This window comes from Rhincodon typus, chromosome 1 (assembly GCF_021869965.1).
Source record: "Rhincodon typus isolate 14 chromosome 1, sRhiTyp1.1, whole genome shotgun sequence".
In the NCBI taxonomy this organism is placed as follows: Eukaryota; Metazoa; Chordata; class Chondrichthyes; order Orectolobiformes; family Rhincodontidae; genus Rhincodon; species Rhincodon typus.
The window spans coordinates 65,372,252-65,387,021 of NC_063332.1; the positions used below are offsets into that span (position 1 = coordinate 65,372,252).

Genomic DNA, 14,770 nt, shown 5'->3' on the forward strand with positions numbered 1-14,770 from the left:
CTCTGTTTTCTCCTCCACAGATGCTGCCAGACTTGCTGAGCTTTTCCAGCAACTTTGTTTTTGTTCCTGATTTACAGCATCCGCAGTTCTTTTGGTTTTTATTGAGTCATGTTGTAATTCTTTTTATTTGTCTTCTGATCATTTACTCATAATGTCAACCTTTTTTGTATTTCACTAGCTGTGGAAGAGGCTGGAGGGGACTCTTACAAGTACAGTTTAAGGGTAAGTTGGACTGATTATGAATTACACTTGTTGAGAGCAATTTATTTATCAAGGAAAATGTATTATTCACTACAATTAATCATCTGATAGTCAGTGTAGCTGCATTGGGAGGAATCTTGAAAGAATCCTTAGATTCCGGAAGAGTCTCAGGTTTAGAAAACTACCAGATTAGATGTGTTGCAACTTTGTCACTTGTGATTTTAATGAGTACACTTGTGGCTAAAATGTTATGTAATTGGCCAATCAGCACAGACCTTAAAATTTACATCCCTGCCCTGACTGATGACCCACAGATTCCTTTCCCCTTGTCCAATCCGAATGTAAAATTTTACTGTTTCAGTCATCTTCACTAATTTTAGGCAAATGAATGTCTTATTTAGTCAGCTAAATACTGATTGACAAGTTGTGGAAAATTCTTGTGTGTTTAGTACAGAGAGATTTATGCAACTTAATGAGGCCTTTTAAATGAAAATCATGCTTTCCTTTACGGACTCAGCTCTGAAAGTGAAATTCCCATTGCAAATCATTCTTCTTGGTTGGCAACAAAACTGGATAATTAAACCTGAGGGAGGAAAACAAAAACCCATCTTCACATTGAGTGTGGCTGCCCTTGTCATTAAACCCGTATTTGACTGCGTATGGGTTCAGGAGCCCGAGCAAAACTGGAGTTGGTAGGAATCGGGAAATCTCTCCACTGACTAGAATCATATTTAGCACAAAGGAAGACTAATGATTGCATAGTGTTCAGCACTATACATGACTTCTCGTAATGAAGCAGTTCATGTCCAAGTGTCTGGAGAGTATCCAGGTTTGGCCTAATAAGTGACAAATAACATTTATGGTGCACAAGTGCCAGGCATTGATCGTATCCAACAAGAGAGAATCTAACCATCATCCTTTTGGATTACCATTGACGAGAAACTGAATTGTACTAGTCATAAATACTCTAAATACAAGAGCAAGTCTTGAAGTCCTCCAGCGACTTACTCACCTCTTGACTCCCCATCTATACAGCACAAGTCAAAAGTATGATGAAATACCCGTTGGTTGCCTGGATGAGTGAAACTCCAACAGATTTTAGAAGCTTGACACTATCCAGGACAAAGCTACCTGTTGCACTGACACCTTATCCGCGAACACTCATTCCTACTCTGGTCAGTAGCAGCAGTATGTACCATCTACAAGATGCACTATAGAGTTTCATCAAGGCTCTTTAGACAGCACCTTTCAAAACCACAGCAACTATTTAGAAGGGAAAAGGCATTGGATTTTGTGTACTACCTGCAAGATGGTTTTCAGCTACTCAACAGGGCTCTCTGACTGCACCTTACAAACCAATGAACTCTTTGATCCAGAAGGAAAGGGCAGCTAATGTGTGAGAACACCAAAACCTACAAGATCCCCTCCAAGCTATTCAACTTCCTCACTTTGAAATATATTGGCATTCCTTTGCTGTTGCTGTGTCAAATTAATGGAACACCCTCCCTAACGGCATTGTGAGTCTACCTGCATGAAAGGACTGCAGTGGTTGAAGAAGGCAGCTGACTACTGCCTTTTCAAGGGCAACTACGCATGGGCAACAAATGTTGGCCCAGCCAGTAGCACCCACATTTTCCTGAATGAATGAGAAAAAACTGTCCCAACAACTGATGGTTGATAACCAGAGGATACACCATTAATGAATGGGCAAAATAAAACGAAAGTGATGTAAATAACTTTTTTTTATATAGCAACTGGTTAGGATGAGAATGCATTGCACAATTAGGTGGTGGGTAGCAATTCAGTAGTTGCCTGCAGAATGGAGTTGGATTATTACTTGATGGAGAATTGCTACCTGAATGAGTGGAAAGAGTAGGGACATGGGACTTACTGGATTGTTTTTGAAAGAACTCCACAGACTTTCTGGGACAAATTCTCACCTTGTAGATTATGCCATGATGTTCAAAGAGAAAAATCTGAAAGTTTCCAACGGGTAAATTTGCAAATATAAATAATACACTCAGTTCCTCCAGTTCCCAAACTCTTACAATAGAAATTAGTTTTCAGTTTAAATTTGGAATAAAACTCTGCATTTTCTCATTATTTTATCATTCTTTTGGTCTTTTAGCCATGTACGGAAGTCCTGTTTTTGGACATTTTTCACGAATATAGCCAAACACTCACCCCTGTGCTGTTAGAAATGGTTCAAAATCTACATGGTAAGTTTTGTTATATTTTTTAAAATAGATACTTAGTTTAAATGTGTCATAATATTTTATCAAAGAGAATATTTCAATAGTAAGTGCTTTCAAATCTCTCAAACTAAAATTTGTAAAACGGAAAAAACCCTATTAGCACCATATTACTTGAAACCAGACTACATGCAAGTGTTTTCTGTTTATTGTACAAAATTGTTGGGATATTTTTCTGTATGGATTTTTTTAAATGTGTGTCATTTATATATGATATCCAAGCGTGTATCAAAATAATTACCACAAGTTAATCGCACATTAGTAGAATTTCACTTAATTTTTCTTGATTTGTTCAAGGGATAAGTGTCAATGGCAGGGCCAGAGCTTTGTGCTCATCTCTAATTGTCCTTGAGAATGTTATGCTGGGCCACAATGTGGTGCGATTGTGGTATAAGTCTGGCGTAGGTATTCCTACGGTATTGTTGGGAGAGAGTATCAGTGTATTGTCACAGCTACAATGAAGGTGCAAAAACATATTTCCCAATGAAGATAACACAGTGTGGAGCTGGAGGAACACAGCAGGCCAGGCAACATCAGAGGAGCAGGAAAGTTGACATTTCAGGTCAGGACCCTTCTTCCGAAATGAGGAGGGGGAAGGGAACTGGGAAATAAATAGAGAGGAGGGGTGGGGCTGGGGAAGGTTGGTGGGATGGTGATAGGTGAATGCAGGTAGGGAGTGGTGGGGGTTGGTCAGTGGGATGAGTGGAGCAGATAGGTGGGGGAGAAGATGGACAAGTTGTGTCAGGTAAAGGAGGCAGGAGGGAGGATGTGTGGGGCTGGGGAAAGGTAGGTGGGTTGGTGATAGGTTGGATGCAGATAATGGATAGTGGGGATTGGTCAGCGGGAAGGTTAGAGTGAATAGATTGGGAAGATGATGGACAGGTTGTGTCAGGTCAAGGAGGTGGGCATGAGAGGGAGGTTTGGACATGGGATGTCTGGACATGTCTGAAGTGGCCTATTTCTATGCCGTATTTCTGTGACTCCATATTTAGAAATCATGTCTTTGTTATTTTACAGGGCCATCTGATGTCGATAATACTGTTGAACTAGTTATCAAAGATGCTGGTATGTTATGTTTTGCAGCACTTCTTCCAGCTCAATCAAGTATTGTGGTTACATCAGTGTTATTGATTTTCATTATTTATTAATGTTTTATTTTGGTGGTTACATTGAATTGAGCATGAGGTAATTTGAGAATGTTATGTAAGAGTTCCTGTAGAAGTAGAAAATATAAACTGTGCATTTTATATTAATGTTAATAAATTAAATATATTGTGAAATTAGTTTATATTGTTGATACTTCATTTTTCTTAATAGTGTACAATGCTGTTGGATTGGCAGCCTACGAACTTTTTGATAGTGTGGATTTCGACCAGTGGTTTAATAACCAATTACTGGCTGAATTACAGGTTACTCACATAAGGTAAGCTATTGTTGTTTAAATAAATTAAGATGGTTGGCTCGCCGAGTTGCTTCATTGTTGTTCCGCAGACATTTCATTACCCTACTGGGTTACATCATCAGGGCAGCCTCTGATGAAGCGCCATTGTGTTTTCCCGCCTGGTTTTTAAACTCTGGAGTCCGTTGAGCTGGATTACCTCACTTCCGGTTTTCCTTCGCAGTGGAGTGTATATGGGGTCGAGTTCTATGTGTTTGTTGATGGCTTTCTTTGTGGAGTACCAGGCTTCTAGGAACTCCCGTGCCTGTCTGTGCTTTGCTTGTCCCAGGATCTTGATGTTGTCTTCTTTTACACCGAGAAGAAGAAGAATACCTCTTCCAGGTTTTCAAAGATAATGGATATCCAAAAAACTGGGTCAGAAGATGCCTACATGAACAACACTAGGAAGATACTATATGCCCCGACACACTCATTATGCTACCTTATATCAGGAACACATCAGAACTAACCACAAGACTCCTACGACCGCTGGGCATCAGAGTGGCATACAAACCCACATCAACCCTATGACAACTGCTCACCCGGACCAAAGACCCACTACCCACTATGGACAGGATCAGTGTCATATATAAGATTCGCTGCAGAGATTGTGACAAACATTATCGGACAAACAGGAAGGAATTTAACAACAAGGGTACATGAACACCAATTGGCTACAAAAAGACACGACCAATACTCACTCATCTCTATCCACATGGATAAGGAGAACCACCAATTCGACTGGGACAACACCAAGATCCTGGGACAAGCAAAGCAGAGACAGGCACAAGAATTCCTAGAAGCCTGGTACTGCAGGAGAAAAGCCATTAACAAACACGTAGAATTTGACCCCATATACACTGCACTGTGAAGGAAAACTGCAAGTGAGGTAATCCAGCTCAATAGACTCCGGAGTTTAAAAACCAGGCGGGAAAACACAACAGCGCTTTGTTGGAGGCTGTACTGATGATGTTACCCAGCAGGGTAATGAAACGTCTGCAGAACAACAATGAACCAGCTCAGTGAGCCAACCAACCTCAACACCCACAACCTGAGCTACAAATCTACTCTAAAACCTTAGAAAATAAATTAAGAATCTCGTGTTTAGATGTTTAGAAACATGTCTGGAGGGATATTAAAGTATTCATACAATGCTCTTTAGTTTTGTATTCTGTCTTTGCATTTACTAAATGTCTCTTTGGGATCATTTGAGTTTCATTTTCTTCTCTCATTTTAATCCCTTCCACTTCAGCATTATCTTTCTCAGTTTGGACAATGAATGGTCTAAGCTATGGATATTAAACACATATTATTGGAATCTGTCTAACCTGACAATAGGATTGCTACCCTAAAAATGTGTTGGGAATGTGCTGTTGCTTCTAAAAGCCGATATGCATGTTCACTGTTTTGCTGAACTGGTAAAATATTGTTATTTATGATGTGAAATAATTTTATCAATAGAGAGATGATGACAAACAAAAACCATGTTTAGTATGATAATCATCCATCATTTTTTCAGTTATATTATCTTAATGCATCACTGTAATTGAAATGCCAAAAACTATTACCAATGCTGTTGTTGCAGCACCAAATATTTAAAACGACATTTATGTGCAGCTTGGGCCTTGGGAAAGTGAACTAAATGCCATATGCTTCTAATTTACTGTAGATCACAGAAAATAAGATGATCCTCATCTTTGATGGTAAAATACATGTTTAGGCTGATATTTGGTCCATAAATCAATGCTTCATTTTTCAGCTAATAAATGTATATTTAGAACTAAATTCTTATTATGTGTTGCCTTCAGTTTTTCAGCTTAGAAATCAATGCTTAGGGTTATGCCCAGTTTATAAGTTGGTACATGGAATCAAGCAGATGAAATGGACCATATTGCCAGGATGATGCATTGAAGTTCAAGACGTGCTCCCATGGAGCAGACTTCATATGACAGTCTATGAACAGCAATTTTACCATATTTAAGATTAGTGACCACTACAGGAACACCAATAGATATATTTTAGTCTGTGTATAAATTAATTGTTTTTGAAAGGATTTTTCAGTGCTTCAGTGATTGACTTTGCATGTCATGATTTACGGTTATATTGTTGTGCGCTTTGCTTTCATGTGGTCTGATCAACTTGCTTACTTAGTGGAACTCATTTTACACTAATAATGAGACGTGATTTACCATGAGACGTGGTTTATTATCATTGAAACACATGTATACACATATACAACATTACAAAACCAGTCTTTCCCTCTAATATCCCAAGTAACGTTACAGTTCTTGAATGTCTTTGCCCACACACTAGTTGAAAATCTGCTTTGAGAGCGCAAGATATTAGAAAATATGGACTACTCTGATTACAAGTGGTCGAATTGGAGTTGAGGCTATAACACCTGCTCCCAAGGTTTCTGCTTCTTGGTCCTGATGTTTGCTGGAGTGTGTATGAGACCCCTCTATTTGAGTGGCTTCTTTCAACTAGTTATCCAGGTGATTTCTGAGCACAGCGGCTTAGCAGCAGTTTGACGTAACAATGCAATTAGCATAATTTAAATTGAGTTTCTATCTTGGGGAGGATGTTCCAAAAAGCATTATTGGATATTGTAATTTTTCGTATTGATTGAGCGAACCCTAGCCTAGCTGTCTCCAAAACAGCTTTACTGAAACTCAGATCTATCATTCCACCCAAAACCGTGCAGCTTTGTCTATCAACAACCCATTCAATAGACAATCAAGGTGAATGACTTGCATATCTGGCTGCCTTGATTCAATTTGACAGTGAATGCTGCAAGCTTCCTGGCTTAATATCTCAGTTCCACTGTTTCATTAACACCTATGCACACCTGTCTGTCAGGCCTGATCCATTCCCAGCATCCTGTTCAGTTGGCCAGTTTTCCCAGCATACCATTCAGTTGGCCGATTATTGCTTTCAATGTCCCAAAAGAACTGTCATTTCATTTGAAAGAGACATTCCACTACCTACATTGTCCTGTGCAGTTCAGTCTCCAGTCTACTGTTGCACGCATGTGCAGACTGACCGTAGGATTTTGGCTATGTTGTGACAGCATTATACAAGGAGTAGTAGTGTGCGTGTATTCCACTGCTAGCACCAAGTCTCCTTGAGCGTAAACTCGGATTCCTGCCATTGGATTCATTCCTCTCTATCCACTTGTTTGGTTTTATGAAACCTCATTTATCCAATACTGCCTATTTCCATTTCTGCATCATCCATGTCAAAGTTACAGGCCTCCAGTCTAAGAAAGAACTTCAACCTTTCGGGCTAGCAGCAGCAGTCAGGTCAGTGGCACTGTTACCGGCTCTGAGGCTCAAAGAGAAAGGATGCAGTCAGGCAGAGTGATACTGACAGGAAACTCAATTGTGAAGGAGACAGACAGGAGATTCTGTGGCCACAGGAGAGACCAGGATGGCGTGTTGCCTCCTTGGGGGCCAGGGTCAAGGATGTCTCTGAGCAGTTGCAGAACATTCTGAAGGGGGAGGGTGAACAGCCAGAGGTCATTGTGCACATCCAATACAAATGACATAGGTAGACAAAGGGATGGGGCCATGTGAAATGAGTAATAGGGAGTTCCGTAAGAAGTTAAAAAGCAGGACCTCAAGGGTAGTGATCTCCGGATTATTCCCATTGCCATGTGCCAGTGAGGATAGAATTAGCAAGATAGGCCAGATGAATGCATGGCTGAGGAGCTAGTGTAGAGGACAGGGTTTTCAGTTCGTGGATCATTGGGATCTCTTCTGGGGTAGAGGTGACCTGTACAAGAGGGACGGGTTGCACTTGAACCAGAGGGGGCTCAATATCCTTGTGGGGAGATTTGCTTGTGTTGCCTGAGAGGGTTTAAACTACTTTGGCAGGGGGGTGGGACTCTGAATAACAGAGTGGCCATTGAGAAGTCTGGGGAAAATATATTAGCCATCGAGAGCAAGTTTACTATTTCGGATAGCCAGGGGCACAATAAAGGGAGGGAAAAGATTTCTGGTTTAAAGTGCATTTGCATCAATGCATGAGGCCTGACTGATAAGGCAGATGAGCTCAGAGCATGGATTGGCTCTGGAGACTGGAATATTATAGCCATTACAGAGACATGGCTGAGAGAAGGGCAGGACTGGCAGCTCAATGTTCCAGGATGCAGAAGCCACAAGCGTGACAGAAGTTCAAGTAAGCAAGGATATTATAACAGTACTTAGAGAGGATATTCTTAAGGGGTCATCAAATGACGCCATTTGGTTAGAACTTAGAAATAAGAAGCGGATGGTCACTCTGTTGGGACTGTATTATAGATCCCCAAATAGCCAGTGGGTACTAGAAGAGTAGATGTGTAGAGAGATTGCAGATACCTGTGGGAATAATAAAGTAGTATTGGTTCCTAAGGTTCTTAAGTGGATCTGTAACTCGAATTGTGGATGCCGTGGTTGGTTGGCTCGCCGAGCTGGTTCATTAGTTTGCAAAAGTTTCATTACCCTGTTGGGTAACATCATCAGTGCAGCCTCCGATGAAGCGCTGTTGTGTTTTCCGGCCTGGTATTTTAAATCTAACGGACCCCAGAGTTTATCATCTGATTTCCAGTTTTCCTTTGCAGTGGTGTATCTATAGGGTCTAGTTCTATGTGTTTGTTGATAGCCTTCTTGGTGGAGAACCAGGCCTCTAGAAATTCCCGTGCTTGTCTCTGTTCTGGCCTGTCTTAGGATCCTGGTGTTGCCCCAATCGAACTGGTAGTCCTCCTTATCCATGTGATACTCACTCATCTCCATTCACACAGATAAGGAGAGCCACCAGTTTGATTGGGACAACACCAGGATCCTAAGACAGGCCAAACAGAGTCAAGCACGGGAATTCCTCGAGGCCTGGTTCTCCACCAAGAAGGCTATCAATAAACACATAGAAGTAAACCCTAAATTCACACAGTTTTTAAATTCCTCTGTATTGACTGGGCCACCGAGTGTAAAAGGCCCGAAAGGGGTGGAATTTGTCAAATATGCCCAAGAAAATTTCCTAAATCAATATGTAAAGGGCCCTTCTCAGGAGGTTGCAACACTAAACCTCCTCTTAGGAACCGAGGTCAGACAAGTGACTGAAGTGTCAGTCGGAGAGCACTTTGGGTCCGGTGACCATAACTCTTAGTTTTAAAATAGTTATGGAAAAAGATAGGATAGGTACATTAAGGTGCGAAACTGGAGCAGGGCCAATTTTGGAGCCTTCAGTCAGGATCTAGCAGCGGTCGATTAGGTGAATCTGTTCGAAGGAAATGGAACAACTGGTAAATGGGAGGCTTTTAAAAGTGTGCTATCAAGAGTCCAGGGACAGTATTGTCCCTGTTAGAGTGAAGGGAAAAGGGGGCAGGTTTAGGTATCCCTGGCTGACGAGGGATATTGAGGCTCTGGTCAGGAAAATGAAGAAGGTATACATTGCGGTTAAGGTGCCAGGCTCAAGTGAATCCCTACACTTCAATAAAAAGTATAGGTGCACACTTAAGAGGGAAATCAGAAGAGCAAAAAGAGGCTATGAGATGGATCTGACAGATAAAGTTAAAGATAATCCCAAGAGGTTCTGTAGCTATATTCAGAGTAAAAAGGTGGCTAGGGAGCAAATCGATCCCCTTCAAAGTCAGCATGGTCGTCTATATGTGGAGCCACAGGAGATGGGGGAGATTTTTAATGAATACTTCTCCTCAATGTTTACTGAGGAGAGAATCATCGATGCTAAGGACATAAGGGAAACAAGTGGGAATGTTTTGGACCGCATACATATTACCAGAGAGGAGGTGTTTGCAGCCGTAAAGCACATTAAGGTGGATAAATCCCCTGGGCCTGATCAAATCCATCCTTGGATGTTGTGGGAGACCAGGGAAGAAATTGCAGAGGCCCTTGTGGAAACTTTTGCTTCATCTCCAGCTGCTGGTGAAGTTCCGGAAGATTGGAGGGTGGTTAATGTTGTTCCATTATTTAAGAAAGGTAGCAAAGACTAGCCAGGGAACTAAAGGTCAGTGAGCCTGACATCAGTGGTAGGCAAGTTACTGGAGAGGATACTGAGGGACAGGATCAACCAACATTTGGATAGTCAAGGTCTGATTAGGGATAGCGAGCATGGATTTGTGTGCAGCAAGTCATGTCTGACAAATCCTTTCGAGTTTTTCGAAGAGGTAACCAAGAGGATGGATGAGGGTAGGGCAGTGGATGTTGTCAATATGGACTTTAGTAAGGCCTTTGACAAGGTTGCACATTGTGGGCTAGCCATGAAGATTAGGTGGCATGGGATCCAGGGAAAGTTAGCTTATTCGATTCAAAATTGGTTCGAAGGTAGGAAGCAGGGGGTGATGGTTGAAGGTTGTTTCTCGGACTGGAGGCCTGTGACAAGTGGTGTGCCACAGGGGTCAGTGCTGGGACCTTTGTTGTTTATTATTTACGTAAATGATCTGGGTGTGAATGTACAAAGCATGATTAGTAAGTTTGCTGATGATACAAAATTAGGAGGTATTGTTGATGGTGAAGACGGTTATCAAAAATTACAGAGGGATCTTGATCAGATGGGAAAGTGGGCTGAGGATTGTCAAATGCAATTCAAGTGTGAGGTGTTGCACTTTGGAAAGTCAAACCAAGGTAGGTCTTACCCAGTAAATGGTAAGGTCCTGAGGAGTGTGTGGAATAGGGGAACCTAGGAGTGCAAGTGCATAGCTCATTGGAAGCAGCATCACAGGTGGTGAAGAAGGCATTTAGCATGCTGGCCTTTATTGGTCACGGCATTGAGTATAGGATTGGGACATTATGTTACAGTTGTACAAGTTGTTGGTGAGGCCATACTTGGAGTATTGTGTACACTTTTGGTCACCCTGTTAGAGGAAAGACAGTTAAACTGAAAAGTGTGCAAAGAAGATTTACGAGGATGTTGCCCAGGACCAGTAGGGCTGAGTTACAGGGAGACATTGGCAAGGATAGGACTTTGTTCCTTGGAACATAGGATAATGAGAGGTGACCTTATTGAGGTGTATAAAATCACGAGGAGCATAGATAGGACAAATGCATATAGTCTTTTTCCCAGGGATCAGGAATTCAAAACTCGAGGGCGTTAATTTAAGGTGAGAGGGGACAGATTTCAGAAGGATCTGAGGGGCAACTTCGTCACACAGAGTGGTATATGGAATGGGCTACTGTAGAAAGTGGTTGAGGCAGGTACTATAGCAACATTTAAAAAAAAATTTGGATAGGTACATGGATGGGAAGGGTTTCGAGGGATTTGGACCGAATGCGGGTAATTGGAACTGGCTGAGTGGGCACCGTGGTCAGCATGGACCAGTTTGGACCGAAAGCCCTGTTTCCACGCTGTATTAGTCTATGACTCTAAGTCATTTTAAGGTCATTCAGCTCTTTAGGACTACATCTGCCCATCCTATAGCACCACTGCTGCTGAAGTCTTTACTCCCAAGCCTTTGTGACCTCTAAAACTTCATTCTTCTGGAGTCCTCTTTTCCCTGCTTCTCTTCTTGCATAAGCTCTTCACTTATCTGAAAAAACAGCTGCCTGTAACCTATTTTCAACCTGTTTCTCCCTTTGTCCTTTTCATTGACTTACTATGAGAATTAGTATTCCAGCATAACAAATTTAAAATCCTGGCTACTCGCTTTCCAGCTTTCTGCATTTCTGTCCCTCTTTCTTCTTTTAAAAATGATCTCTGAACTCAGTTTTAGAAATCTGAGTTCGTCTGGACTTCAGTGAGCTTAAAGAAAATTAGTACAACTGAAAAGTATATTTGTATTCAGAAAGGTTCCAGTGTGACAAAAAAAACAATCATAGCTGTCTGGAAATCTGTCTGGGTGGTCTTTTCCGCATGGATCAGCATACACAGGAATTTGTGTTATGAATGATTTCAAGGAATGTTTATGTAGTAGACCGCTAGGGATGCATTATATATAGAGTACCTTGGACACACAATCTTACTTTTGACCATTTCACATTTTTTTTAAAGGTTACATTAAAATATTGAATTTGCATTAACACATGGGGTAAGCCCATACTGCAAAGGGAAGCATTAAATTCAGACTTGCCCTGATGTGTTTGATCAGTAATTTTACTTATCTACCTCTTCCTTGGAATAGAAAAAAATCATCATCCCAGGTTTTTATTTGTAGCCCTTTGTATCTTGCTATGTAGAGATCTAACAGGCCAGCTAAAGCGATGTATTAATTTGGATTTGGCTGTTTCGGTACTTTAGAAACATGGATACCTGACTGGAGAGATTTTAAACGCGGAGTGGAGGAAAGGAAAGACATGTATTTTTAATGGTACAATATGCTTAAAACCTTTGGACAGGAATGTGATGCGAAGATGTGGTAGTTTAAAAGCATAGAGGGGTCAAGGATTTGTTCATTTTTAAAAGGATGATTGCAGCAGAATTGAAAGAAAGGTGAATACCCGTATATCCGTTGGCAGAATAACCTTATCATGAGGAGAAGCTGGTTAGTTTATGATACGTTTATTGGCGTAAGTGTTGAAAGAATAGCAGAATGGCCTTGTACGGAGGTTGAATCCAAGGAGGGCAATGAAAGATCAAACCTTTGCAATCTTGCTTTTACATCAAGGAAAGCCAAATGAATCTTATCTTAGATGATGGCTTGATACAGGTGGTAAAGACTTAATTGTCCTTTCGTTTGAATAATTGTCCTGGATGGAACTTTGAAATCTCTTTATTTCTCCAGCAACATCGGCTAATCTTTCATTAGATGCTTTACAACTTCACACAGTTGTTTATCTAAGCTATGTAAAGAAACTAAAAAATGAAAAATTGTTTGCAGCATTCTTGTATATGCTCTTATCTTCAAGTTGTTTTTAAGTGCATCCATCAAAGGAATAAAAGATTCTGCTCAAAGCTTGACTCTTAGAAAAGTGTTTCATCAATATTAAGTGCATTGCCATCAGTGGCTTCTTATTTTCAATTTTTTTCTTTTATCCACACACTTGTAGACTACACCAAACAGATTTTCTTTTGCTTTGAGTTCAATTTCATAAAAACTTTCCTGGATTTCACTCTCAAAATGAGAGAATGAATTGTAAAAGTTTGCATATGTACTAAGATCAATCTCTGAATCTTTAGGCTTTTGTTCATTTTGTGGTGTTGATCTAACAAATAATTCCACAGTTCAATATGAACACATTCTCTAATTCCTCTATTCTCTAATGCAAATGACTGCTTCCTTCTTGGATCCTTGTTTTTCATTGTCATCCGTGTGAAGATGATTGAGAGCATTGTAATTGAACCAGAACTCTCAGTTACAGTTGAACTAGCCTTTTCACAAACTTCTAATCCAGTGTCAGAGAGATATTTTGCTATGGCTGAATCAAGACTTAGAAGTGAGTAGTGTCAATAAGGGGTCACACATTTAAGAGATGAGGCGGAATTTCTTTACTCAGAGGGTTGTGAATCTGTGGAATTCATTAATACAGAGGGCTGTTGAGGCTGGGTCATTGAGACAGAGTTATGCAGCACGGAAACAGACTGTTTGGTCGAACTGCTACAAATACACTTGAGATGAAATTCCCTGAAGCTTTATTCATTGTAGCCAGCGACTTTAACCAGGTCAAGAGGGTGCAACAAGATACCATCAACACATCTCCTGTCCCTGCAAGGGTCAAACATCCTTGACCATTGCTACACAACTGTCAAGGATGCCTACCGCTCCATACCCCCTCTATACTTTCGAAAATCAGATCACAACACTGTGTTCCTCCTCCCAGCTTACCAACAGAAGTTGAAACGTGAAGACCCAGCACAGAAAGTAGTACATTGCTTGTCTGAGGCAGCAGAAGAACTTCTGCAGGGCTGCTTGGATTCGGTGGACTGGTCCATATTCAAGAATTCAGGGGCCAACCTAGGCAAGTATGCCACCACTGTCATAGACTTCATTGGCAAGTGTGTAGAGGACTGCGTGCCAAAGAAGTCAATCCGGAAACCATGATTGAACTGGGAAATCCACAGCCTACTGAAGACCAAGCATTCAGGTCAGACAGTCCAGACCTTTATGAGAAGTCCAGATAGGACATCTGCAAGGCCATCAGAGATGCCAAGAAGCAATACTGGACTAAGTTAAAGACCAAACTGACCACATGGATACCTGCCACCTGTGCCAAGACTACACTACATAACAGGATATAAAATGAAACAAACAGAATAACAGATAAAAATGCATCCCTCCCTGGGATTTTAACTCCCCCTCCCACTCCCTGGGTGATATGTCCATCTTGCGCCTCCTCCAGTGCCACAGTGATACCACCCGCAAACTGGAGGAGCAATACCTCATATTCCGCCTTAGGACCCTACATCTTGATGGTCTAAACATGGAATTCACCAGTTTTAAAATCTCCCCACCGCTGGCCTCATCCCATATACAACCCTCCCTCTCAACCCCTCCTCCTTGACCTGGCACAACCTGTCCCTCTTCTCTCCCACTTATCTGCCCCACCCATTCCACTGACCAATCCCTACCACTCACTACCTGTACTCATCTATCACCATCCACCTACCTTCCCCAGCCCCACCCCTCCTCTCTATTTATTTCTGAATTCCCTTCCCCCTGCCCATTTCTGAAGAAGGGTCCCAACCTGAAACGTCAACTTTCCTGCTCCTCTGATGCTGCCAGGCCTGCTGTGTTCCTCGAGGTCCAGACTGTGTTATCTCTGACTCCAACATCTGCAGTTCTTGCTGTCTCAGAGAAACGTTAGGGCTTGTTAGGAAGCAAGGAGACGGTGTGTGTGAAGCCAGAGGACATCAGTAGACTGTTTAAGAAGAGTACTTCACATCTGCTTTTCCTCAGGAGAAGAAGGATGCAAGTACAGAATTTGATAAAATGGACTGTAAAGTTCTTGACCAG

General features: G+C 41.5%; 1 protein-coding gene across 1 annotated transcript in view; it reads left to right on the forward strand.

Annotated features, from left to right (window-relative positions):
• The window catches only part of ipo11 (importin 11), a 310,760-nt gene that overhangs the window by 125,730 nt on the left and 170,260 nt on the right, over positions 1 to 14,770 (forward strand). Inside the window, exons 12-15 of the mRNA XM_048597668.1 lie at positions 179 to 222; positions 2,330 to 2,420; positions 3,471 to 3,518; positions 3,771 to 3,876. Of these exons, the coding sequence (XP_048453625.1) occupies positions 179 to 222; positions 2,330 to 2,420; positions 3,471 to 3,518; positions 3,771 to 3,876 (289 nt within the window). The remainder of the gene's footprint in view (positions 1 to 178; positions 223 to 2,329; positions 2,421 to 3,470; positions 3,519 to 3,770; positions 3,877 to 14,770) is intronic.